This window comes from Aulonocara sp. 'chitande type north' Nkhata Bay, linkage group LG5, assembly GCF_057382095.1.
Source record: "Aulonocara sp. 'chitande type north' Nkhata Bay isolate Kocher_YH1m ecotype deep benthic linkage group LG5, A_spYH_male_GT1.1, whole genome shotgun sequence".
NCBI classification, from domain to species: domain Eukaryota; kingdom Metazoa; phylum Chordata; class Actinopteri; order Cichliformes; family Cichlidae; genus Aulonocara; species Aulonocara sp. 'chitande type north' Nkhata Bay.
Window position 1 is genome coordinate 20,104,460 of NC_141348.1, and position 26,334 is coordinate 20,130,793.

The following is a 26,334-nucleotide window of genomic DNA, read 5'->3' on the forward strand; positions in this document are numbered from 1 at the left end:
ATGTAGTGATTTTTCTAATGTGTTATTTTACTCTTTGTGTGCTAAATCAAGATTTCATGTTATTCTGTGATTCTGTAATGATTGTTTTATAAGCAGCACCAGAAGCCTGTTAGAGTAATTTAGAGGGGGGGGTGTCACATGTATGCAGGAAAGTGCATATGTTTACTCACTGGATGCTGAAGGGCAATGCCGAAGCCTCATATTTTATCATTTTTAAACAACTGCATTGATTTAGATAGGATATTTATTTTGTCCATATCCCGATGTCATTAGTAAATTTGGTTACACTTCGTCTGCCTGAAATATGTTTTTCTGGGGTTTTTTTTGTTTTTTTTTGACCACATGTATCAAGATAGCAGGCCATGCCACCTGTAAATACCACCATTAGAAAATAAAGCCTACTATTTTTCAAAGCTGTAACAGAATTCATTCATTGGGTGAGCTTTTGCCTTGCCTTTTTTTCCTTTTTAAGCATGTCACCATTGGATGGCAGCATAGCACAAGTAGAGCAGAGCTTGTCTGTCATCTGGTGTGTGACGGGTTGAAAGCCTGCTGGGCTTTTCAGAGAGACTCCAAGATTCCAGTGCACTTCAGACTCAGCAACACTCTCTCAGAAAAAATCTGCTTTATCTTAAAGATAAAACGCCTAAACACAAACAAAGCCACATAGATTAGGCTGTGCATGTGAGGAGTGATCTGACTTTTGCCCTCCAAACAGCCACTCCACAGATACACGGCACAACAATGACAGAGACGTTTTAACAGAACCAGGATCGGCTGCACATCTGCATTTAAGGTTAAAGGATGCCAGTGTTCACAGTTAGCTGTGCTTTGCTCATTTGACAACTCACACAATCGATAGTCCAAGACCCCTATGATGTAGATGCTGAAAGAAGTAGCAGGATGACTTCTGAAGTGCAGGGCTCTCCACTCCGATGCAGATGAATGCTGCAAAACTGATCACAGTTCTTCACAGTTCAAAGGGATAATGAGCCGAAACAACTTGCAAAAGGAACCTAAGACCTTTTCAAGGCTGATTGTGATATTCTTCAATGGCCAAGTCAGTTACCTGGTCTCAACCAAACGGAGCATGAATTTCACTTACAAAATATTTTCACTTACAAAAAAAATACAAAACTGAAGTCAGAGAAACCCACAGAAAAGCAGCAAATGAAGGTGGCTGCAGTAAAAGCAAACACATTTGGTGACGTTCAAGAATTCTAGAGTTCAGGTAGTCATTGACTGCAAATGATTTAGATCCAACTATTTAACTTAATCCTTATAGTTTAGAAAAAGCTACAAGAGACCTTTCCAACTTGTGTAAATCTACAGTTCTCTTTCTTAGATCTTCACTCTGTTCTTATACCATTGTTCTGAGTACTGATCTGTCCATTGAGAAACTACCAGTTATCATAAATCATGATCACAGATGAGAATTGTATGTATGTATATATTTGATTTATATATATATTTATATATGAACCCTATGTATTCTTTTAGACTTTTAGACCCTGTATCGATTACAGAAAATAGTTTCCATCACATTTAACAAAATCTCCAAAGCTTGTGACTTTGTAGTGACTTTCCCTAATGAGTATGGCATTAGACGGGCTAACCTGCTACTAAGTACAACAGCAAAGCATTCCCACCATATCCACAGTGCAAAAGCCAGGATTTAAAAATTTGCCTGGCCTACAAAATCAGTCAAATTGTGGGACAAGGGATAAAAATGCAGTGCATTCATTCCCACATAAAAAGGACACCTGGTCACCCAAGCTGTGACACTTGTGAAGCATCAGAGTTAAATACCAAGTATAAGTCAGTTGAATGTTTTCCCAGTATTAAAGAAGCAAATAAATAATAATTATTAGTAAAAGGAGTACAAGACTTCAGTTTGTTACCCAGCTTGGCATTTTAGATAATTAAAAGTAAATGATGTTTTTTCACGCAAACAGAGTGCTGACTCAGTGCTCCTCTCAGGTTGATAGCTGCTTTGATGCTTCTCTCTGATGCTCTCAGCACTTTGTAGGCTCTCCCTGATTTATAAAAAGCCCAAACTTTAAGATGAAGGGGAAAAGTAATGATTAAAATCCAAAATACTCATGAGTATTTCCTCAGGGAAGCTTTTCTTCTTCATGGAAGAAGTGCGACTTTTCAGTGCAAAAATAAACAACAATAAACAGTAAAGCTAACAATCAAACTTAGCAAGGAATTCCAAAATGAAGTGCTGAGCGCTAAATTTATTTGACAAAAGATACTTAATACGATCGAAGGCGGTATCTACGGACACTGCCCCCAGGAACAAACGCATATCCGCTCTGTTTGGTCATTTTGGCGGACTTTAGAGTTTTCACTTTTCCAACAGTCCTCGAACGCAGCATATGCCCTGACTGGTTTTCAGCATGGAAAGAAAAGGTAACGTAGCTAACTGAAGCAAAATGCTTTTTATACGGATTCTTGTAGGAGATACGCTTTTCTTTTCGACATTTATCAGGCCAGTTGTCTGCTGAAACGATAGTAACAACTAATGTTATAACAAGAAACGTTAAGAACTGACAGAAAGTATAAGTGGACCATGCGCTCTGCTCTCTCTGTGTATGTGTTAACAGTATGCTAGCTATAGCCGTCATAGTAGATTAGATGGTGGACAAAGTATGCGGAAAGTGTCGATCCGAATTAGAGTATAAATGATACACACAGTCCCAAAAACTTTAAATAAAATTTACCAGGGGTCCACATGATAATGGAGAAAGGGGAAATATCACATTCACTGTGAAAAGCACCAAGTTGGCTATTAGCAGCTAACTTAAAATGCCTCTTTTATGTGAGGCAACACACCCCTGAGGCCGGTTTTCTGTCTATTTACGTACGCGGAGTAACCTGCTAGCCTCATTTGTTGCTAATATAAGTTTGAACTACGAGTTACACCAGCACTCCCTGGAATAAAAAGTCACGAAAACGGCTTTTGACATGGTGTCGTGTTATAAAGATACAGCTGCTATATTTGGAGCTGTGCTTTATGTTGTACCACTTTCCTCTCTGCTCTTTAGTACTAGCGATGCAAGCAAGGAAGAAGAGGACAAAGCCCCGGAAACCTGGCAAAAAGTAAGTGAAGATGGACCTTTCTCTTGTTTTTACACCACAAGTTAATTTATATTATTATAAAGACACAAAGCAGATGGTTCAGTCCTGAACACTGCTCGGCTGCTTTCTATCATTTGGCTCTTATTCGATCATTTGCAACGCAGACTGATAGTTGCAGCATCACATTGTAACGCTTTATAATTGAAGATAATTTTAAGTTAGTTCATAATTATAGAGAAAGGGCTTTGATATTTGAGGGTTTTTGAGTCAATTTTAAACATATTGATGCTTCAGATAGTTTGAGTGCATGGTTTGTCACAATTCGTGACAGTTTTATAAACTTTATCACCGTGGTTAAAGTGCATTATTTGACCTTTATAACATTAAGGGCAGAGGAGAATAGATTTTAAACAGCAACCTAATGAAGGCACAAAAAGGCAAATATATGTGTGTATGGAGTGTATAACATTTGCAAGCTATAGATGTTTACAGACAGTTGTGTATTCAGCTGTATATGTATGCATATGCACGTGTTATGTGTATACAAAACAAAACAGAACACACAAAATGTATTTGCATATATTTAACTAAAAATACCACTTGGAATACAGATGCTACTTTAAGACATATGTTAAACAATAAAAGCTACTTCTGGCTGCTCTCTTATTTACAAGGGGTCGTGACAGCGGATAGCGCCGCAGTTTGATCTGGCAGATTTTTTCATACAGTGGATACATGGCTGGATTCCTGATGCAACCACAGATGCATTTGTGTGTTTACACCTTCTATTTTCATTTTGAGACAGCTGTGCAAGACAATGCATCACATGTTGAAACGGAGACCTTTGGTTATTTATTTATTTAATTTTTTAAAATCCATACATGTGTTCATTATTTTGAATTGGTTGCCAGCAACACGTTGAAAAATTTACATTGTTATGCTGGAATAACCTTTCCTGAAATTGTCATGAAGATGGTAGCAAAAAGCTTGCATTCAGCATTAATGGTGCCTTCACATATGTACATGTTACTTCTGCACGTGTATACATAGTAAGGCTTTGATTATAATGGATTATGGACAGTTAGAGTACCGTTGGTCGAGTAGTCATTTCTGTTATAGTTCGTTGAAGTCCGCTGCTGGGACGCACGTGTAGTTGGTGCATTGCAATGTAAATTTTCCATAGTCGAGTCTCCACAGTCACAAAAAACAGGCTGGCACGAACCCTTGTCCTCACTGTCTGATGACAGAATCACTTGGAGGACCCTAGTGGACTCATTATCCAGTAGGGCTGCCACGATTAGTCGACTAGTCACGATTACGTCGACTATCAAAATCGTCGACGACTAATTTAATAGTCGACGCGTCGTTTGAAGCTTTGTAAGATCCCAAAAGACGCAGGAATTAGTAGGATTTAAGAGTGTAATAACGGACTGAAACAGAAGATGGCAGCACTGCATGTACAAGGATGCCAGCTGCCGTTAAACCCCGAAGAAGAAGAAGCTCTGTCCCAGAATTCATAGCGCGGCCCAGCTCAGTTTCCAACAATGGCGGCAGCTAGTTAGTTTTAATATTACTCTTATTATTCTTTCTGGGTCACAAAATAAACGTTTAACATATTTTCAGGCGAGAATGTAGCTGTGTAAACCTCAAATATCTGCTCAGTTTATCAAGACACCACATATTTTCAAAAGCGCTCCGACGTTTTCGGAGACGTCTGTTACCCACTAGCTCGATAGCTAGCCGGGGGCAAGGCTCACTAGAGCCGTGAGAACACCGGACTCCCGGCAGATCGTTTTCAAACCCACCGCCGTCTTTCGCTACTCAGGTTAAATATATATAAGTCACTTAGATAACTTAAAATGTTATTGTTTGGCTTTTTTTAGTATTTTATTTGTTCCTGAGTAAATCGGTTTGGCTGAGATTAAAGTTATAGTTCTTACACAGCTGAATAAACGTCAAGCAGACAGCTGATTATCAGAAGTGTGAGATGCTGTAAAATTTACTCCGGTGTCCCGTTATATTTTAGATAGCAGGGAGTTGATTAAACTTCACCGAAACAATCTGCAGATTTCATTAAAATTTAATAAACTATCATCTTGTCTTTATTTTTAGTTAGCACAGACCTTAAACACTTAAAGCTTTAAGCTAATGATAGTTATATAAGAGCAGATGCTGCTGGTGCAATAAGCTGTAGTTTTACGTCCAGTGGATGATGATCTGATTAGTCGACTAATCGCAAAAATAATCGGTGACTAGTCGACTATCAAAATAATCGTTTGTGGCAGCCCTATTATCCAGCTTAATGTCCCCACACCATCACAGGTGCTTTTTTGAAATCTGTGCAGATCACAGGTTGAATGGTCCCTTTGTTCTTTAATCTGGAGGATGCATGGTTTCCACAGTCATTAAAATTTGCTACAACCCTTGAAAACTTTTTGCACATGAAACAATGATGCACTGCATGTATATTCAGCATAGACAGTGTAAAAGATGGAAGTAGCATCCGGTTGAAGAAAAATGAAGTCAGTGTGGAAAAGCCTTCAACCGACATTCTAGCAAAGAGTGATAGCAGAGGGAAGATGTTCCTCTGCCAGGAGATCTAGAAACACTTTCCCGACACTCAGTTGCCCATTTCACGTCCTACTGAATAAAACATTAGGTCAGTTTTGTAAATTTGGGTTATTCTAAATGCCAAAAAAGGAGGCTAACAACTTGGTTAATGATTGACAAGTGCTTAACCAATGAGCTTTTGGTTTCACCATCAGATCCACCACTCACTCGTTTCAAAGCACAGAGACAGTGAAAGCGTTCGTCTTGAAGCTTCTACACGGGACTTCAGAAACCAGTGTGTCATCATGGTGGCTACGTCCATCTTTTATACAGTGTAAGGTGTTCAGAAGAAAGTGCTTACTTGCTCACTTACCAACACACAAGTAGAAACCATTCAAGGATGGATCAAATCTTCTTTTTCCACTTTTTTCCTCTTACTCTGTCTCCCTTTTGCACTATCTGGCTCTTTTTGTCTCATCTCTCTCTCTCACTCTCTCTCTCTCACCCTTACTCCCATCGTGGTCCTTCCCTCCCGCTCTCTTGTGTCAGTCGCTCTGTTGGGGCTGCTGTGCTGAAAGGACACAGCAGCTAGTGTACAGTTAAAGAGCCAGCGGAGAGCACATGGACCGGGTCTCAGGTCACAAAAGTCTTAATCTAGCTTTAAAAAGACCTTTGCCAGCGCTTATTTTAGTTCATCATAGACTTGTGTAACAAAGCTTTAGGCTAGTGTCTTCTTAGTCATGTGGCTTCTGGACTGGATCTTCTCCATCAATTCAGCTGTAGTGAAGCTTGCCAGCGGTCTAACATGCAAGTGAGTAGCACTGCAGTTCTCTTGTGGGAAGCGAGTCAGACTTGGAGCATGCATGTTCTGGTTCTTTAATCTGCCACGATGGGAGTCAGAGTAGTGTTTTAGTGTGTGTGTATGAGTTTGTGTTGCTAGTTTAGACAGAGCTTGGCTGACATACTGATGTTCTGATCCCATTTTTTTCCCCTTTATTTTTGTTTTAAATTAGGGAGCACGTTCAGGCTTTTGCCTTACTAAGCACCTCACTGCCTGTTCATGTGTTTCACTTAGTCCTTTTACAAGTGACTGAGAACAGGATTGGAAGATTTATGCTTGTCACACAGGACCTTATTTCTGCTTCCCTTAAAATTTTATTTCTTGTTTCAGTTGCAGACTTGTTTTCTTGTTTGTTTGCATCACGTTAGACAGGAAACATTTTTTTTTTCCCTGCAAATTTCTGTGCCTCAGATTTTAATTTTAGGACTGCGGTCCTCTCAGGCGACTGAACACGAATAGCCATTATTATATTTTCCAGCACCATTGCTCTCTGTTATATTTTGCTTTCATTGCTCTCTTTTCTCTTCCAGCCATTGCTGCAGTTCATTACATAACACATCAAATCTTTCATCATCTGCAGCTGACTACAGCTCTGTGTTGCTCTGTTTCTCTCTCTCTTGCTTTCTTTTTGTCCTCATGCTATAGGTTAACCACTGTTCTTTCTTCCGTCTTGTCAGAAGCAGAATAAATACACATAAACACGAGTATTTTTTGGGGTGTGTGTGTGTGTGTGTGTGTGTGTGTGTGTGTGTGTGTGTGTGTGTGTGTGTGTGTGTGTGTTGGGTGTCATGGGGAGGCGGGTCACATCAGGCCTCAAAAATGTCGGGGTTTCAGCTGTTTTTATGGAGGGATTTGTTTTTGTGAACCATGGAAATCTGCAGTGGTTTAAGTAGTGGTGTGCTGGCCTCTCCCTCCCTCTGTGTCTTTCTCAGGCTGCTTGGAAACCTGGTTTGTACAAAAAAACTCTGCGTGTAACATAAAACACTGTCTCTATTAAGACAAATTTCTGTAAAGTTAACCCACATAGCTCTGAATATCGGAAAGAACATATTATATAAAGTTGGTGCTTACACAGCAGGTAGATGTAAATCATTTCTGTGAGGAAGATTTGAAGACGTTAACAAGCATCCTTTGCTTCACTCGTATGCCTTCAGTAGGTGTTCGAGTGCTTAAGGCAAAATGCTGCACCACACACATTTAGACTTTGTCTGCACTGCACCCTGAGGCCTTCGGCACAGATACCTATTGCTGCTGTTTCATTTTGCTGCCGAGGCATTTTGCATTGATTTCATTTCGAAGGAGCAAGTAGGGAAGCTAAACTTCTTGGCCATACTCCATCCTCACAAGCTCCACTGCTTCTGTGTGCCCTTGTTTGTTTTGCTCTAACGATCTGATAGGGCTGGATGGGTGGAAAAAGTTTGGCTAGGAGAAAGCAGGAGATGCTAACACATTCTGTCAGATCAGATGTGTGCTCAGAAGTGACGGGCATGTAAAGTGATTGCAGTTTTTTATAGATTTTGTCTCTCTGACGGACAATAACGGAATAACACATTTACAGACTATTTATTGGGTCTTTGTGTACAAAAGAGTTAAACAGTCAGCTCAGGGTGACCAGTTTTGTTGAAGCTGTGGCTGTTCAAATTTTGGCATGTGGTTATGTTTGCTTTAATCCCTAAAAACAGGAGTGTAGATAAGAGTTTTGGTTCCAGAGGCTTTCTAGACCAAGTAGTTTAGACCTAATATATTTAAGCAGGCTTTGGCATGAACACGAAAGGTCTGCAGGGAGAACAACACAGGGAATGCACTGGCTGCAGCGTGATCTCAAGATAATCAGTTATTTCATGACCACAGTTTAGCTTTTTATTATTTATTTATTTTTTAGATATCAGCTATCCTGACAATTGCTTACCCCACCAAAAGGATTAACCATTGTGGCCTAGAGGGTTAAGTTATTAGATGGCAGTCAGTGGGTTCCTGAATTGGTTGTTGTTGTTGGATAAAAACACTATCTGATTATTTTTCAATGTATAATAAAAACTGGCAGCAGTCACTGAAACACAGAAAACTGTTTTGAACTTCAAAGTGACTGCGCAAAGTTTATAGAGCTCTTTTTTTTCACAGCTTCTCATTGTAATTGACCAGGTTGCATTCAAGTGTGTGCACACGATAACAAATCTGAAACTGCAGCAGAGAAATGAGATTCAGTTATCACACATTTCTCTATTGACACATATGCTTTTACTTCTACTAGATTTTCATGTGTGTTCTGGGGACGAGTACAAACCAAGTAACTCTCATATATAGAACGAAGGTGGATTTGCTGCATTGTCCAGATTTTGTATTATTCTGTAGTTGTATCTAATTTACTGTCTCAGATATCTTCAACAACACAAACATGGTACTCATAACTGTCTGCTTTTGTAGAGATAACTTTTATTTTGTACTTTTGTATAATTTTATCTTGCTAATTTAGATAATTGGCTGTAAAGCAACATTACTGAATTGTTTCGTTGACTCATAGTTTGTAACTACGATTGCAATGCACTGGAGACCTGTTAAATACTGTTGGGTTCTGAGGTATCCCAGAGCCCATACAGTGTACGTTATCTTTATTTTAAAAGGTTTTCTTTAGTAACTTCAGTACGTGTTACACGTTGTACAACATGTTGATCATTTATCCCTATGTGTATGTTAGAAGTTGGAAAGAAGTTGCTAAATCATTCATGTCCCTCAGGTTGCTTGTTGGTATTCATTTTCACTGTGAGCAAGTATATGTGTGGAGGGAGAAGAAGGTTCAGCAATCTCATTGTGCGCTGTTGGAAAATGTTAAATGGCCAATCACAAAAAAATGGCCCCAAGTCATGCAAAGCTATTCCAATACAGCTCCAGAAACTTGTGAAGTGCAGTAGCATTTCAAGTTGCGGATACCTAGCTGATTCCTTCCCCATTACATGAATCGTCCAACAGTTTGAAAGTCTGCCTTTCTATGAGTAAGGTCTGATGATTGCACAATAAACTGCAGCATTGATGTTTCCGTGCAAATATGAGTAAGTGAAGCATTGTTGAATAACAGGCAAGCGCGATGGTGATCGACAGACAGAGAGGGGGAATAGAGAACAGTGTTGTTTTGGTCAGATTGGTTTGTGTATGTGTGTGTGTGGGGGGTTGATGTCGTCCCTCACCTGCAATGCAGTGCTGGGCTGTATCATCCAATCATGTCCCAGCTGTCGGCGAAAGAGGGCTGGGCCAGAGGCTGACGACAGCCAAGGAGAGTTCTCGGTCAGACGGAGAGAAAGAGAGACGTGAATGTGTGAGAGAAAAAAGTGAGCGAGAGAGTCGGGGAGTGTGCAGTGGTACCCTGCGCTCCAGGACTCAGCCTCAGTGCTCAGCCTGCAGTTGAGCCTCTACATTTCTCCTCTCTTCGCTCGTATTCCCCATCACTGCTCTGATCCATCCTCTCTCCTCTTCTCTGCTCTCTTCTGTTATAATCACTGCTTTTCAGTTGTCAGCACTGATCGCTTTCTCCTCCTTCTCCTCCACTTGTACTTTTTTTTTAACTCTCTCCATCCCTTTTCTGAACCTCTAATACCTCTTTCTTTTCCTCCTGTTGGATGGAGTAAGAGGCTTTTTCAACACCTACACCCTCTCTTCTCTGGGTCTCCTCCCTGCATCATCCCATGGGTATCCGTGCATCTTGCAGGTAAGAGTAGGATGAGTGTGTATGCGTTTGTTGACAGCTCCAGACGAGATATGACTCACGTCCAGGTGTTTCCAGTGCTGCAGAAGTCCTTGATGTATCCAGGTTTTTGTCGTGTGATCTGAGGTCATTGAACTGTCTCGGTCCAAGTGTCGTCGTACCGCAGTTAAAGGGGGGGGGACCAAACAAACTTAGATACGTGATCTGGAAAAGCATGATTGCCTGCTGTGTTTTGGCTTCAAATGTGTGAATGCTCTTGATCGGTTGGAGGTCGTGCTACATTTTTTTTTCTTCTCCTGGTTTACATGCAGGCATTGGTTTCTAACCTCCACATTTCTTTCCCCCTTTCTGTCCTAATGCTGTCAGCTATTTTTAGTTGTCTTTGGATTCAATGTCCAAAAAAACTTTGTGGCTGATTTAAAAACTGTCAGCATAAATATGTTGATGTAGTTCTCTTTATTGACATGTCATGGATCTACATATAAAAATCCCTTCATTGTGTTTAAACATTACAAAAGAAGCTTAGAAACTTGGAATCGGTTCTTTCTTTTCTTTTTTCTGTTTTTGTTCATTGTCGTTGTCACTTTAGCACTTTCCTCCATAAAGATGACATTTATTGACATCCCCTGTACCCTTATTCACTAGCTTTGACATGTCCAAATATAAAGATGTTGTTTCAGGACTATTAGAATAATATCCAGGTTTTTCCATGAGTAGCTGCATAGGCAGAGACCACCCTCACCTATTTTTGATACAAATCTGTTTTGCTTTTCATCATTTGTATATTAGGAATGAAAGGAGTTAGGCCTTTTGAATGGTTTCGCTCAATGACTGTGCTCTGTTTGCTCTGAGTAAGCAAGCAAATTTAGTTTTGTTTTGCCTTCATCAGACTGTTTGTGTTCATATTTCTTGCAGTAATGTGCACAAAGTCTGGAGGCAGGAACGCTTCTGTTAGTCATAATAGAAATTCACCTTGTAGGAGTTGTCAGCTCTAAAAGTAGTGCGGTTTTGGTGTTTATTCACTTGAATACTGCAATCAAATCTAAGGGGACCCAAAAATTTTCAGGGGTGCATACAGTCCAATCAGAGGGCAGGAAAAAATGCGCGTATGCCCATTTCAGTGACACCTTTTCAGGAGGAATTCTCACCGCAGGCGGGTGAATGTGTAATGCAGACGCAGAACGAGTAATGATACAAAACCTTTTTGTCTTATTCTTTTTTCCTTTGAGGATACCTCCCACACACAGCAGCTAGACTGATATCAGCAGGCCTGTAGTGTTATTGTGATATTTAAAATATCACAGATCTGTTGTACTGTGTTGGCAGATATGCAAATAGAAAGTGCACTGGGTACATGTTTCACTGGCTGCATTTGTATCTTCTCCTCTCTTATACACCTGCATCATAAAGGCAGAAGTGGTCAGGTTCCAAGCAGAAAGCCTATTTTAATTTCACCTACTTGAACTCCAAGCTACTTTTTGTCACTGTAGAAAAGGACTTTGGTTAATTAGTTAATCTCTGCAGTTCTGACTTAAGCTCAACATTATAATTGCCTTCCTCCCCTAAGGAGCAGTAATAAACAGCTGAGTTGAACAAACAACTAAACGTGACACAGCTTTGCGGGCACATTTTGTTAAGATGCATCCACAGTGGTCATCCTGCTCTGACCTAAGCCAATGAACTGATTAGCTATGCACACTAATCCTAATTACTTTAAAATTGATCGCAACTGGAACACGATAAAGTACCGACCGAAGCAAATTTAGCATCTCCACACATTTTCTTTTTCAGAGGGTGCACAGTAATGTCAGCTGCTTATTACCCTGTCACTTCCTTTAATTAGCTGCAAATCTATGTGAACAACATGCTGTTATGCTTTAGCTCCAACATTGTACATTAGCTGGATAAATGAATCTGCTTAGACCTGAGATCATAAGAGATTTTATATGTGAGATTGGAACATCTATTCAAGGCTGGAAGTATTATAAAGAAAGAATCTGTCAGCTGTGAGGAAAAGCATCTGCCTGCACTGCATACAGAAAACATTTCTTGCTGGAAGCAGTGAGCTTTTATCTTACTTACCTCCACAGTGTACCGTCACCGGGGGGAAATAGGGTAGCCCATTATAAGCACTTTGGTTTTATTGATGCTCTTATTTCTGGAGGAATGGTTACTTAGATTTAGCTGATTATTTAATTTATTCCGATTTTACTGACACTATGGATTCAAATTGTAGGTAATTACGTCAAAAGTATTGAAGTAGATTATTATTATAATTCATATTTAAATAAAGATAAAATCGCATTAGAAATGGTGACATTATGAAGACCCATAATGGTTGTTACCTTATTGGCCTGCAGTTTCTTGTTGCACACTTTGGTATAAATACACACACGTAGCTCAAAGCTTAGAAAGTTCATGATCTTGTAAATCTTGCGAGAATCCAGTTGCCATGCAAAGTAAGATGCTTCAGTCTCTGTGTGGTGTTTTTCAGGAAACACAAGTCACGCACCTCTTCTCTTTTTCTGCTTTACATCCTGTGTGTAGCTAAAAAACAAAATAGATTCTGGAGCTTAAGAGCTTACATCAGTTTCTCTCATTGATGCTGGCACTTGCTTTCATGCTGTTATTATTTTTTTCAAATGCTACTCCAGAAATGTGCTACAGTGGAGTTGAGTAAATTATGTCTAATATTACTTGAAAGGAGAAGGATGACAAACTGAATTAAGGGAAGCCTGTGGAAGATTAGATATTAAAATGGAGCCAAATAATAATAATAAATATATTAAATAACTGAAAATAACAGTAATATAATAAAGTAAAGCACGGGAATAATTTAAAGCATGTTTTTTTGGGGGGGGAAATATGTTTTTGTGGAAAAATACATGTTTTGCTCTTTTAATGTAATTTTTTCTAATTGTTAAAAAGGCTTTGGACTCTCAGGAGGTAAAATAAGAAAGAATTTATAAGTTGAAAATGCCCCGCTTGGCAGCAGCTCTGCTAACCAGGCCACTTGGCTTCTCTGATCCAATTTTGTACTGCATTGTTCTTGTCCTGACCGACGTCTCTGTACACCTACAGTGTGATGAAAAAACTGCTCAAAAACAAAATACTACTGCATTTAGATTTTTTAAAAACATTTTCACTTTGCGTTATTGTTTTTTTTTTTTTTTTTTTTTTTTTTTAAATGTGTATAACCTAATATTTAAATGAAGTCACTTTGACCCAAATTCCTCGAACTCTCAGGAGTGAGTAAATATCTGTGATGCGCTTGTCAGACCTCCTAGGGCGGGGAGAAATGGTTTTGGCATGTAAACGTATGTATAAAGTCACCACTTTAGAAAAAAGTGCCCCATGTTACTTTTAAAAATACACAATCCTATAAATAAATAAAGTATTTTCTTTGTAACTTGTAGATTTAATGATGATTTTGAATATCCATTTCCTTTTCCAACCATCTATTTCTTCTGTTTATCCAGTTCAGTGTTAAGAGGGTGCTGGAGACTACCCCGGCTATCATAGGCTAGAAGGTGGGGTACAGCCTGGAGAGGTCGCCAGTCTTTTAGAAGCCTAAGGCCTTCTTACCGTCAGTTTTTTTTCCACCATTTTATTGATATTTCAGAGCAGAAGTTCAGAAGTTTACAGATTTTATTGGGGCGGATGTTGCAATAGTTTGAAAAGATGAGACTTTGTGGAAAAGCATTCGGCAATGTGCTAGCTTATGGTTTTGAGTTTTTCTCTTCATATGTCAGCGCTGATGTTGCTATATTGTCTGAGTGGGGACACCTATTATTCAGGTGAATACTGCAGTGGCTGTCTCCACCTTAATACCGAGCATAAATAGAAGTGATTGCATGATCATCTTTGCGGCAGCCCATGAAGTGACCAATGCAAAGGGTATGCCTGCACCTTAATGCTGCGTTCCAGATACCTCGGAACTTGGATGTTGGATTTGGCGTGTACCAGGAAAAGCAAGGGAAAAACAATTTTTTTTAATTCCAACTGGGAACTCGAATTTTAACTTCCAACTTATTCCGGGATGCACCATGACACATAGAGGGAGTTCCCAAAGTAGAACCTGCACAGGCACGGGGAGAACATTCACTTGCCACACAGAATAGTCGGCGGATACAAACCCAGGACCACGATCTGCTAACCACTGCAGCATTGTGTTGCCGGCTACTGGAAATTAAGGAGCTTAACGTGACATCATTTCACTTTAACTTATTCTTTCTCAAAATACACGCTAACTGTGGTTACTTGTTATTCAGTTGATAACAAGTAACCAAGTAGAGTCAGATGATTACTACCGATGTATAGTTGTTCTCAGAGGTTTACATCCACTCACCTTGGATATGAATTTCATGCTAATTTTAATGATTTCCTTTAATTGATTGGAATGATTGTACAGCATACATCTTTAATGATTTTAAAAAACAAGAATTGGGTGCACAAGTCTGAATTTGTTTTGAATCTTCTCTGATCCAGACAGGGTCAAAAGTATCCTGGCTTACATATATACATCAATATTAATACATTGAAGCTCAGACCCTTTCCATAATGGCTGTCATCACAGAAACATTACACTTGTACTTTTTAGTGGATTGAGAATTTATCCTGATCCTTGATATTGTTCATGAGTTTATTTTGGATAAAACCGTGCTGTAAACTCTTTGACATCCATCTTTGTGAGCCAGTTGGACATCATCTTTCACCAGCTTTTCAGCCGTCAATGTTTTTTCTTTCACACTTCCCTTTCTTCCTGTCATTTATGTTCCTGAATTTCACACTTTCCTGTCTGTTTTACCACCCCTGTCTCTCTGGTTCTCTTCTTCACCCAGACCAGAGCCTCATGGCCGTGGAGGCGGCTCTCAGCCAGGTCAGGCAGAGTCTCCGTTACCAGAGCAGGATGAAGAGATCTTGGGCTCTGATGACGATGAACAGGAGGACCCCAACGACTACTGCAGGGGTACGATCTCTCTTACTCTTTACAATGAAATGTGTGTTTGTGTGTGAGGGGTGTCATTTTTTTCTTTCTTTTCTTTTCTTTTTTTTTTAAATGCATGAAGGAACTCAACAAGCAGGCAAACTAAAGTGTCCCAAGAAAAAACTGGGTCTCAGCTAACACATCCTCAGAAATATCTTCAACACCTCTCTCAGACAGGCTGTCATCTTCTCATGCTTCAAAGCCACCACTATACTGGAGCCAAAACAAAGTTCCAGTGTTGTCCAGTATAGATGTAAAGCTGGTGAACATGCCACCCAGGCTTTCTGTAACACTTAAAATGTTACATGTTTTAAACTCTGTAAACCTTTTTACTGATGATGATGATAATATATTATCAACACTTCACCTCAGGGAGGAGAAACAGGGGGACAAGGGAGGGCGGGAACAACTGAGTTGTAGGGGCTTTTCTACACGGTGCAATATTTGCAATATTTGTTTTTTGTTTTTTGTCTCTTTCTTATATTTGACTGTGCAATAATCACTGTGCAATATACTCACTCAAATGAGCAATCCTATTCATCCATATTGTATATTCTGTATCTATATATGTGTATATATGGTGTATTTATGCTTATATCCCTACTCTCATCCCCCTTAATGTATCTGTAACATGCAACTTCTTTCGGTGCTTTGCTACTGGAAACTGAATTTCCCGGAGGAACCCACCCGAGGGATTAATAAAGTTTCATCTAACCATCCCAGTCATATCATATCTGGATGCTCTCAGTCTTCATTCAACCTTCAACACCTGCAATTAGGACTTGCTTCTGTTATGCGTGTCTGTACCCACCAGTTTTGTGTCCTCACATCACTGACATTAACTGACCAAGAAGAAATGAACCAACTTGCTGGTCTTTGAATGCACCCCCCCCCCCCCCCCCCCCCCCCCCCCAAAAAAAAGGAAAAAAAAAGCTCTTTGCATATTTGCATAGAAACAAACAGAAAACACCACCCCACTTTAGTTTAGTTTCACCCATTTCAGGCTAATTGCATGAACAGTAAAACCTTTAAGCGAAATCCTCCTGCAGGATATTCTGTATACATTGTTTGACAATGCATGTGCCTTTGGTCAGGTGGATATCACCATGTGAGGATTGGAGATCTGTTCAATGGGAGATACCATGTGATCCGTAAGCTTGGCTGGGGTCACTTCTCCACTGTGTGGCTGGCCTGGGATATCCAGTAAGTTTGCTTTCACAAAATATTATTAATTTTTCTGTGTTTAGAATTAATCACCTGACAACCTGATTTATTTATTAAAGAGATTTTACTTTTAGAGATCAATGCGCGTTTCTGTAATTCAGACACCAGTGTGGCTAACATTTGATCAGACTTATGTAAGTTGAGATGCTGAATTTCAGACAGAAATATTACCAGATAAATGGAAGGAAATATGCACTATAGCACTTCAGATTGAAGGTTGTATTTCGATTCGTTCAGAATTCCAGAAATGATGGCAAAAATCTGCCCAGGTTACCCGAATATTAGGGGTGCAACGATATTCGTATCGATATTGAACCGTTCGATACAGTGCTTTCGGTTCGGTACGCATATGTATCGAACAATACAACATTTGTAATTTATTTTATCAATTTTCCTTCTGACGATGCTGTCTGTGTTGAGCGCTCAGTGAATCTGTGTTCGACTACTCCGCCTAGGCTGCACTGTCGAGCGCAGATCCACTGAGCGCTCAACACAGACAGCATAGTCAGAAGGAAGAGCGCAGGGCAAGCTAGCGAGACAGAAGTTAAGCTCTCCTTGCAACAGGCAAATTGAACCTCATTCAGATCTGGCGTTTGGAATTATTTTGGTTTTCATGTGACATATGACCCTGAAGGTAAGCGAGTCATGGACTAAAGTAAAACAGTATGTTGGATGTGCCAGGCACTGCTCAATTACATTGGTGTGAACTAGTGTGTTAGCGCAGTTAGCTCGTTAACGTGTTGGCCGTCTAGCCCCATGCACGGAGTGATCGGCGGTAGCTCGTTAACGGAGATTTGCCATGTTGTGGCGTTAAGGTCATTTCAACGAGATTAACCTGAAAGCACTAGTGGGAACACAACGAATATGACTGCACATTTACGCCGACATCATCCTAGTGCAAAGACAAGTGGAAGCAGACAAAAAAAAGCAAGCATGCTACTAACTTTAGCCGAGTCATTTAGACAGCTGTTAGCACATGATTCTCCTTATGCTGCTGAGAATATAGCCCAGAAGAAGCGGATAGTATAGCTTTTATTTTGGAAAGAGACATTTCTCTGTAATAAACTCTCTTTTCCAAAGATGAGTGATTCCTCAATCAGACACAGGGCTTGCAATATCGCTAGCCCGACGTCCTGGAGCTAGCGATTTTTTCAGTCGGGCTACCAAAATCTATCTCTGCCCTGCCCGTCGGGCTATTGTAGGAAAAATATATGTCAATGCTTTTGCATTCTTTCGGAAATGTAGCTGGGTAATTATGTCATTGGCATCGGTGAGCCACTGTCAATATGTGACATATTGAAGTCGCGTTTGAATTTGCGCTTGTTTTTTTGCTTTCACTTTGCAATCGTGCGAACTGTGTATAGAGAGCGACAGCACTGATCTGTGAGTGATGATAATTTGTGCACCAATTCCTCTGACATCGTCTTATTAATCGTTAGCTTACTATGCAAACATGACGCAGCAAGCTTAAACATGTGAGAGGTTCATTGCGCAGAGAATCGCTGAGCTTATGTGAGTGCGTGTGTAAAAGCATTTCAGTTCTGCTGAGCCAAATAAGACAGGTCAGGGTGAAGAAGTGACAGCCAAAGAAAAGCTTACCACAAAACGGAGAAGTTATGACAAATCAGACTATAAGGCAAAAAGAAAGTGCAGCTTTATGGTTTCATGGACAAAAGAATTTCTGTGGCTGCAATATGATGAGCTAAATAACCAGGGCTGCACATAAGTGGTCCGCAGGTGCGCATTCGCTGTCAAAATAAAAAACACGCACAAGGGTTAGGGTTAAATTTAAAAACTGTACTTTTGAGTTAAAATATATATTTATAATTTTAATAAATGACAAATTAAAAATGCATGAACATTTTTTTGTATCGAAAAAATATCGAACCGTGACACCAAAGTATCGAACCGAACCGTGAATTTTGTGTATCGTTGCACCCCTACCGAATATATATTGGAAAAACATGGTACACGAATTGGGACTCATTTGCACTTACCCTGCTTCTGTCCAAGAAGCTATTTCACCAAAATCTTGCAAGAGAGTCAAAGGTTGCATTGATCCGGTTGATACCGCAGGGTCTGAGAGGTCAGCTGGTAAATATCTGTTACAATTACTATTGACAGCAGTAATAAATGCATTATGATTAGGTTGAAACATGATGCTCCTACATATCATATGTTGTTGGATATGGTCTGGGAGATCTCTTAAGGCTTCAGAAAGATTTATTCATCAGGAGTTGGAGACCTGTTTTTACAATATTTTAAACATCAAAGAGAGAATTTTAGAAATCTGTGTTTTAGATGGGGGCATGACATTTTATTTTATTTTATTTTAGTTTAATTGTTTATTTTCTTTTTAAAAACTTATTATTATTGTTTAAAAAACGCGTTAGTGTCATACATCATTATATGAATGATGATGTACAAAATGTGTAAGAGTAATTTTACTAGTAGACAGAATAGGTATAAGATGGTGATAGAATTCTAGCACAGCCCCAGTCTCTTTAAGCAAATGCAGCATACACTGAACTGTATAATGTGTTTTACTCACTGATTTTGTCCATGTAATTTCCAGGGAAAAGCGCTTCGTGGCCATGAAGGTTGTAAAAAGTGCTGAACATTACACTGAGACTGCTCTGGATGAAATCAAGCTGCTGAAATCAGTAAGGCACAGCACTTTACTTCACACAGACTCATAATGTAGATATCCCACAGCTCACATCACCGATTGTATCTCTTTTTTTATTTCTCCAGGTGAGAAACACAGATCCCAGTGACCCTTACAGAGAGAAAGTAGTGCAGCTGCTAGATGACTTCAAAATTTCTGGCATGAATGGAACTCGTATCCTATATTTTTACTCTGTCACAAATGAAACATTATCCTTTAAGTGATGCAAACTAACCAGTTTTCTGACTCTATCAGCTGATGCCTGATCATTCTGTTAAGGAAGGCATTAGTGGCTTGACAGCAGCTTAATTGCTGACTGCCCTTGTCCCTCCTGCTGTTGTTGTCTCAGTTTGATGGCATGGGCATAATGATTACATTCATTTCCAGGCCAATTAACTACAGTAGTGATGAACGTCCAAGGGTAAGACCACACCACCTCAGGCTGGATGTGAATTTAGCTCATCTGTGTTGTTGTGCTTCAGTACAGACATGCTGACAAGATGCATTTAGACTGACAGTCATTGGAAAGTCAGGATATCGCAGTTTAATTACACTCCATTTTTACATTTGTTGTTCAGACATTCATTTGAACTTTGTCTTTTCAGTGTGACAGTGTTTGATATAGTGAAGCTCATGCTATCTCCATCTGTCTTAGAGCTCTGTGCTGTATCCTGTCTAGACATCCTTTAAATTAGTAGTGAAGCAGTAGATGGAGATTGTGTTTGTGATGTGAAGAAAACATGGGATTGTGTGTGTGTGCGTTCGTGTGCACTAGTTGATATAGAAAAACTCTAATTTGCAAACACTATTTCAGTCCTTGACTTCCATTTCTCCAGATGTGTGTATGGTCTTTGAAGTACTTGGGTACCACCTGCTTAAGTGGATTATTAAGTCGAATTATCAAGGGCTGCCTTCGCCCTGTGTTAAAAGCATCATACGACAGGTACTGAACAGCAAAACACAGACAGGTTCTAGTGGGAGAAAAGTGTTTGTCTTTCAGTGAAGAAGATGGTTATATCAAAACTATCTGCCATCATGAATGATGCACTTTAATTGATATTATGGGAGACGTTCACCTTTAACCCTGAATCTGACTTTTCTGAACTACAGGTTCTGCAGGGTTTAGACTATCTCCACACCAAGTGTAAGATCATACACACAGACATCAAACCGGAGAACATTCTGCTCACTGTGAATGAGCCCTACATCAAGAAGATGGCTGCTGAAGCTACTCAGTGGCAGAAGACTGGCACCGCACCTCCCTCGGGTTCTGCAGGTCGCAACCTTTCTCATTCAGATCTTTGTGGTTTGATTGACTTGCTGCGTACAACTAGGAGATTTGCTGTTTAGGTTTGTCACCAGGTGCTGTGACTTGAGGTGTTTCAGATGTATTTATGTGGCGGTGAGCCATAATCTTCCAAATAATGCCATTAGAGAACTGTCACTGCAAGTAGTTTATTTTAAGATTGTGTGAAGAAGCACAAACAAGAAGTTCAGAATAAAATGTTTTTCCAACCCTATGATGTAATCCAGTGTATGCCATGTACGTATTCAGAGACTAGAGTGTTTGTGGATGTTTTTAATAAAAGTGGAGAGCTTAGCTGTGTGCTGCTATGAGTCACCGCTGGATTGGTTATGGAAATTACCAGCTTGCTTAGAGGAGTGTGACTCTCACTGAGCAGGGTGCCACTGCAGACAGTCTATTAGTACAGCACTGGTATGAATCAGCTCAGCCACTCGAACAGAATACTAATAATAGAGGGACTGAGGATGTGCCACATGTCATTCAGCAACATAAATCTCTCTTTTTTTTTCCTCTTTCCTGCAGTGAGTACAGCCCCAACTTCCAAACCAGTAAGTTATCTTTTTGTGTTAAGCAGATCTTGTGCAGGACTTTGTACAAATTTACATTTGAATGAATTCAAAATGCAAACTATCCTTTTTCTCCCTCTCCCAGACGGCCAAAATGTCAAAGAACAAAAAGAAGAAGATGAAGAAGAAGCAAAAAAAGCAGGCCGAGATGCAGGAAAAGAGGATACATGAGATGGAGGGAGGAGCATTACCCGACACCCGAGAAGAGGAGGATGACGAGGAGACTACGGAGAACACTGAAGATACGTCCTCAGCCACTCTTTCTACGTCTGCCACGCAGCAGGACATCACTAACCATACTAACGCAGGTAAATGAGAGGATAGACCCTGGTCAGGGTCATGAAGGGCAGCCGATAAGTTTTAGTTTTATTTGCAGATTGAATTCATGTTTGATCGCACAAGATATATTTTTCTTTACAAAATAAATTATTCTCTTTTTGCTCCAGACTTGACTCCCGAAGAGCAGTCTGCTCATACGTCAGGGCTAAATGAACAGAGGGAGGTTACGGCCGATGACGAGAACAGAATGGAGGTCAACTGCAACGGCCACGCCGCCACACCGGAGAATGAGACCAGTCTAGAGGTTCGAGGGACCGAGCAATGTACAGAGGAACAGGAGGATCAACAGGATGCAAAGCAACCAGAAAGCAATAAAGAGACCGACAATGCATTTTGTGACAAAGAAGAGCGGCCATCCTGTAACGGAAACTCTGATACCGAGCAGCAACGTCCCCCTGCTTCACTCAGTCCAGACTCTGTCACTGTAGAGCTAAAAGAGGGAGACAAGATAGAGGAGCAGATGGACACTCTAAAGGAGACCAAAAGAGAAAATGAGGAAGAGAACAGCCAGGATGGTTAGTTTGGGGGGGGGGGGGGTATTAATGTGTATTAATTAAGAAACTGATATCTAAAATACAGTGTTTACAGCAGCTGAGACCAGAGGAATCATGTCTTTTAGTTGTCAGATATGTATACGTCCATTTAGAATATTCTTCAAATTAGGGTGAAAGTTCACTTAATGATGAACTGATGAACTGGTGGTCAGACATCATTATCACATCTTTAAACACGATTTCTGACTTTAATGATGGGTTCAAATAAAGTGGCGACATCTTTTCTAAAAGGAGACGTCTGGACAGAGTACAACTTAACTGGTTGGCAGAGACATACCTCATGTTTATAAGGCGGTAATACTCTTGGATATGCAAAGCCTCTTGATCAATGCATTGCTCGTGAAATTGGTACAATATTTTGCATGGCTACTACCACACTGCAGTATTAAGGATGGTAACCCATAAGAAGACTGGGAGAATGATTTGGAGTACACCAAATCACTTTTACCAGTGTGGCGCAATGAATATGGGTTGTAAGGTTTGTTTTTGTTTTTCTGTAGTGCGCATTGCTAATGCCCTCCAATAATTAATTATCTTGACAATATCCTGCAAAGAATTGCTCTGCAGACACACCAGCTTCACTTTCTTCTCCTCTCTTTAACAGGAGCAACAGGAAGCATGTTAGTAAACCCCCTGGACCCTCTCAATGCTGACAAATTGCAGGTTAAGATTGCTGACCTCGGCAATGCCTGCTGGGTGGTGAGTATAATATTCAATAAAACTTTTTCTGTAAAAAACGTTTAAGCAGAACTTGAAACATTCACTGTGTCTTTTTACTGTAAATCTTCCAAGTTCATGTTTTTCATTTTGTGACCCAGTCTTCACTTTTCTGTTTTTATAGCACAAACATTTCACAGATGACATCCAGACACGGCAGTACCGCTCTCTTGAGGTGTTGATAGGAGCCGGCTATAGCACACCAGCAGACATCTGGAGCACAGCCTGCATGGTAAAACAGACTCACACACAGTACACCTGTATGCAAATGAACTGATCCCACAAACCCCCACTGAAAAGCAAACTTAACATAACTTATGTTATGCAGAAGCTTTCAGTGTGACGAGGAACATATGTGTCAAAACCCCTGGTTGAAGGAAAAGAGAACATGGAAAAGAGGAATATAGAGACACCATGGACAACAAACCGGACAAAACACAAACTGTCCAAGAGAGCAGGCAACAGGTTTTGATATAAATTAATGGAGAGTGGAGAAGATCTTAGGTCATTGTGAGAAGTCTCCAAGCAACCTTAACCTGAAGCAGCAGATCTAAAAAGATGGTCTAAGATTCCCTAATTCAGCCCTAATTATAAACTTTATCAAAAAGAAAAAATTAGACTTAACCTTGCAAGAAAGAGGCATCTTATCTCCTGAATCCAAACTGAGAGGGCTGATAGCTGAAGACACTGCTTCCCATTCTACTTCTGAAAACTAGGAACTGAAAGAAATCCTCTCCTCAGAGATCAAAGTGCTGTATGGCAATATTGTCTCATTATTAGGTTTATGATGGAGCTTTGTCATTCAGGATTTTGTATTTTAGGAGAAGGATTTTAAATTGTAGTTTGGGTTTAGAAGGGAGCCAGTGGGAGAGTATGATCTCTCTTTTTTTTTTTTGTATTCGAGTTCTTATGTACTTCTTTCCTCAGGCCTTTGAGCTGGCTACTGGAGATTACCTGTTTGAACCCCACTCTGGAGAAGACTACTCCAGAGATGAAGGTTGGTGTGGTCCAAACATCCATATATCTAAGTTTAACTAGAGAGCAGTTCCAGCAAAGACGAGCTTCCTCCTACACCTCGTTTCGACATATTGTGACTTATGTCTTATACTGAAGAAACAATAGTGAAGTCCATCTGCTTTTGTGTTTTGCCGCCTCACTGTAGATCACATAGCGCTGGTCATCGAGCTGCTAGGCAAAGTCCCTCGGAAGCTGATCTTGGCAGGCAAATACTCAAAGGAGTTTTTCACCAAGAAAGGTAAACATGGCCGCCTGCTACCACCCCTGCAGCAGCTACATCCAGTTCAACCTTAATATACTCTCAGGTATTTGGTGCAGAATTTCTATTTTAGGCCCAACACCTGATGGCTCAAGGGAACAGCCATCTGCTCGGTTTGAACTAGCAAATTATAATCAGTGCAGCTATTTCAAGTTTATAGAGGTGGTGCGGTGGATTTATCCCCACAAAGTCTACAGAGAAAGTGCAGCATGAGCAGCAGTAAGAGATCCCACTGCGTGTTTACTCAAGAGATACTCAGGCTTGTTATAGAATCACTAAGAGTACAATACCAGGATAATTATAGTTATGAATATGAAATGGAGATAAATAGATTTGAAGCCTATGAATTCACTTCAGATGGTTCCTACATGCTCTGTGACATGTGATCCCACATAGTCATGTTCAGTTACATGGGTGGTGAATAGATTCAAGATTCATTTAAATGTCATTATTCAACACATGCTTGTATAATAAACTTTAAGATGTAGCCCGTTACATTAGAAATCAAATATTAAAAAAATGTATTTTAGTCTTTATGTTAATAAATGGAACATGATTTTTGTGGTGACGCGAGGAGGATCAGTTCAGTAGTCTCACAGCCTGAAGGAAGAAACTGCAGCAAAGTCGCAGTGGATATTTCTGCATTGCTATGGGCTCTGCAGACACTTCATGACATCAGGATCAGTGATGCTCTGTCGATTGGTGCTGGTGATGTTCTGGGTGGTTTTAATCACCCGCCTGCAGAGCCTTCTGCTGGTGGGTGTGCATAATTTATACTGGGTTGCGATTCCTTCAGACAAGATGTTGTCTGTTGCTCTTCTGTGCAAACAAGAGCTTTAGACGGGAATGTATCCTTGTTGAAGTTTGTTAAGTAGTATACTTTGTGAGCTGTCTTTATGCTGTGGTTGTGTGTGTGAGTGGTTTCCAGGTAACTGAACCTGTTCACGTGCTTCACTTTGCTCATGTAAACAGGGACGTGTTTGTCTAGTTGTTGGCTAAAATGTGGAGGTGTATTGTTGTGATTGACGACTGCGAAAAGTGATTGTTTGTGTCGATGAAGCAGCAGATTGAATTTTAAATGTGTTTTCCTCCCAGGTGATCTCCGGCACATCACCAAGTTGAAGCCTTGGGGTCTGTTTGATGTCCTGGTAGAAAAGTATGAGTGGTCCAAAGAGGAGGCCCACTCTTTCAGCAGCTTCCTGCTTCCCATGCTGGACCTGGTGCCTGAAAGAAGAGCCACCGCAGCCCAGTGCCTCTCCCACCCATGGCTCTCATCCTAGAGGATGCCTGCACACACAGCTGCATATTGTGAAAAGGATAAGATGGGTTTGAAGGGCTTAAGCTTGAAAACGTACAGTAAGCAAATACTTCCATTTCTGTGAGAGCCTGTGATTCCATCGTGCCTGTAGCCTGTTGTCACGGCTCTCACGGGTCTACTTACATTCATCGGGAAGCATTGAGACGATAGACAGACTGCTGCTGAATCTCTGTTCTGTTAGGGAAGGAGAATAAAACAGGCTCAAAGTACTCTCTCAGTATTTATGACTTTTTGTTACTGGCTGAATAGAACTTATTGATCTTATTTTCCCTTTTTTGCCAGCTCCAGATTTTTCTCTTCTGCTCATTATTCTCTGTATTTTAGACACAAGAGATCATCAGGTTTAAAAGGACATTTTTCTACAAACGCAGAAAGGTACAGGATGCTAACAGAGTTGTAACAGTCACCATCAGAGCCACTTTCGATTATCATATAGGTCACTTAGAAGTCAAATTTGTCTGTTTGCTCGTCATCATGTTAGGTGTACCAGCTTTTAAGCCTTTAAAGAGAGTGCAGAGAGCTCAAAAGTGATAACTACATATTGCTTACTGGAATGAAGAGCAGCTAGTAGCTTTCAAAGCACCGTTATCAGAGAACTTTTTACATTTGTATACAGGTGCAGGTCATACATCGGGAGTTCAGAATCACACTGATAGCCAAACTGTTGTGTCGGTTTCTTGTGTAAGTAAAGATTTTTAGCTTCAGCATTAGTTTATGTTGACTTAAGAGAAGTACTTGACACATTATAATGTGAAGAAAAAAAAATCAGAGCCCTTCTCTTTTTCATGCATGAGTTGGCCAAATGCTCTTTTACACCCGGGTTGCTTTTTTTTACCTGATAAGTTTAATTCCCACATTCACAGTCAAATCCAGCGATAGGTGGATTCACATCAAGTGTACAGTACAGTGTACCAAAGAGTCGGACTTTGGTTTCTCCTTTTTTTGAGCTTGAAGCTGGAACAGAGTGAGGGCACAGTCAGTTCTTTTACACGTTCTTTCTTTTTTTTTTATCTTTAAAGGTGTGTATTCAGGTGTATAAGAAGGTGCTGGATGTGAAAATCATAGATTGTACTTAAAGTTATTGTAATATTCCTTTCAGTCCTATCAGAAACATGTTGCTTGTTTTTCTATAAAGGCTCGACTGTCCATGTCTCATCATTTGATTTTTTTTTTCTTTAGGCAGTAAGAATAAATAATTTTCAAAGTT

The 26,334-nt window shown here is 40.1% G+C and overlaps 1 protein-coding gene across 3 annotated transcripts; it reads left to right on the plus strand.

Moving 5' to 3' along the window:
* The first annotated feature begins 2,280 nt into the window (after nt 1–2,280).
* On the plus strand, nt 2,281–26,334 carry srpk1b (SRSF protein kinase 1b). 3 transcript variants are annotated; one of them, XM_086291931.1, is made up of 16 exons: nt 2,281–2,415; nt 3,051–3,105; nt 15,014–15,141; nt 16,254–16,362; nt 18,959–19,046; nt 19,138–19,225; nt 19,888–19,994; nt 20,162–20,327; nt 20,880–20,905; nt 21,009–21,231; nt 21,370–21,777; nt 22,421–22,515; nt 22,658–22,765; nt 23,461–23,530; nt 23,696–23,788; nt 24,905–26,334. In XM_086291931.1, the coding sequence occupies exons 1-16, from the start codon at nt 2,403–2,405 to the stop codon at nt 25,087–25,089; spliced, it is 1,962 nt and encodes a 653-aa protein (XP_086148057.1). In that variant the 5' UTR covers nt 2,281–2,402; the 3' UTR covers nt 25,090–26,334. The 3 variants fall into 3 exon arrangements, with proteins under 3 accessions (XP_086148057.1, XP_086148056.1, XP_086148058.1); XM_086291930.1 differs by lacking the exons at nt 2,281–2,415; nt 3,051–3,105 and adding an exon at nt 6,242–6,445; XM_086291932.1 differs by lacking the exons at nt 2,281–2,415; nt 3,051–3,105 and adding an exon at nt 9,610–10,175.

Excerpts from the sequence above, each read along its gene's own strand:
- srpk1b (XM_086291930.1), top strand. The coding sequence starts at position 6,375 with ATGTGGCTTCTGGACTGGATCTTCTCCATCAATTCAGCTGTAGTGAAG. Across the intron at positions 20,328-20,879 it reads ACCTCCCTCGGGTTCTGCAG|TGAGTACAGCCCCAACTTCC; the intron begins GTCGCAACCTTT and ends TCTTTCCTGCAG. Across the intron at positions 21,232-21,369 it reads CACTAACCATACTAACGCAG|ACTTGACTCCCGAAGAGCAG; the intron begins GTAAATGAGAGG and ends TTTTTGCTCCAG.